At 40.7% G+C, this 1,052-nt stretch overlaps 1 protein-coding gene across 1 annotated transcript; it reads right to left on the minus strand.

Moving 5' to 3' along the window:
• Positions 1-217: 217 nt before the first annotated feature.
• LOC131172165 (uncharacterized) lies at positions 218-745 on the minus strand. The gene has a single exon (XM_058133109.1). The coding sequence runs from the start codon at positions 743-745 to the stop codon at positions 218-220; it is 528 nt and encodes a 175-aa protein (XP_057989092.1).
• Positions 746-1,052: the final 307 nt, after the last annotated feature.

Raw genomic sequence — 1,052 nt, forward strand, 5'->3', positions numbered from 1 at the left:
CTCTTACCTCTAAATATCTTCTTATATCCTCATACCATTTCATCTCATCTTCTAGATCTAAATGTGCTATTATTAACCCTTCATAGTGTGGGATTCTACTCCTCATCAGGATAACTGGCTGGGTTAGCTTCTGATCACCCTTCTCCCATAAGGATGCCAGCGTGGCTAGAGCATCAGCCATCTGGTTCTGAGTTATAGGCATGTGCTTCATAATCACTTACTCAAAGCTAAATAATAGTTTCTTACCATACTCCAGGTATGGCCTCAACTTTTCTTCTTTCAATTCCCATTCACCTTTAACATGGGAAACCACTAGCATTGAATCTTCGAACACCTCCACTTTTTTAGCCGTAGCAGCTATTAATGCCTCTAGGCCACAAATGCAAGCCTCATATTCTGCAATATTATTAGTGGCTGGGAAACATAGCCTTTTTGACATTAACAATTGTTCTCCATTTAGTGCTTCCAAAACTACCCTTATACCGGCTCCGCTCTTATTCATGGCCCTATCAAAGTACATTTTCCATAACTGGACCTCTACTAGCTTGAGAATCTCATCCGGGAAGGCTGTTTCGACTTCTTCCTCCTCATTAACTGGATTTTCAAAAAGAAATTCAACCACTACACGCCTTTTGATGGTTTCTCGAGTCTCATACACAATATCAAATTCAGACAGTAGGACTAACCATTTGACCAATTTTCCAACTAGCGCCGATACTTCAAATAGGTACTTTAAAGGATCCATCTGGGATACTACAATAACTCAATGGGTCTGAAAGTAGTGCCTTAACTTCTTAGTTGCCCATACTATAGCCAGACAAGTTCTTTCTGTTAGTGAATAATTCTCCTCATAAGCAAGAAGTTTCTCACTGATGTAATAGATGGCTCTCTCCAGATTCTCTACTTCTTGTGCCAATATTGGCCCCAGGGCCATGTTTTCCACTGATAGGTAGAGGATTAGAGGGATGCTAGGGATGGGTGGTGACAAAATTGGTGGATTGCTCAGGTATTGCTTTATCTTTTCAAATGCCTCTTGACATTGCTCATTCCAC

This window comes from Hevea brasiliensis, chromosome 13, assembly GCF_030052815.1.
Source record: "Hevea brasiliensis isolate MT/VB/25A 57/8 chromosome 13, ASM3005281v1, whole genome shotgun sequence".
Lineage (NCBI taxonomy): Eukaryota > Viridiplantae > Streptophyta > Magnoliopsida > Malpighiales > Euphorbiaceae > Hevea > Hevea brasiliensis.

Excerpts from the sequence above, each read along its gene's own strand:
- LOC131172165 (XM_058133109.1), bottom strand. The coding sequence starts at position 745 with ATGGATCCTTTAAAGTACCTATTTGAAGTATCGGCGCTAGTTGGAAAA.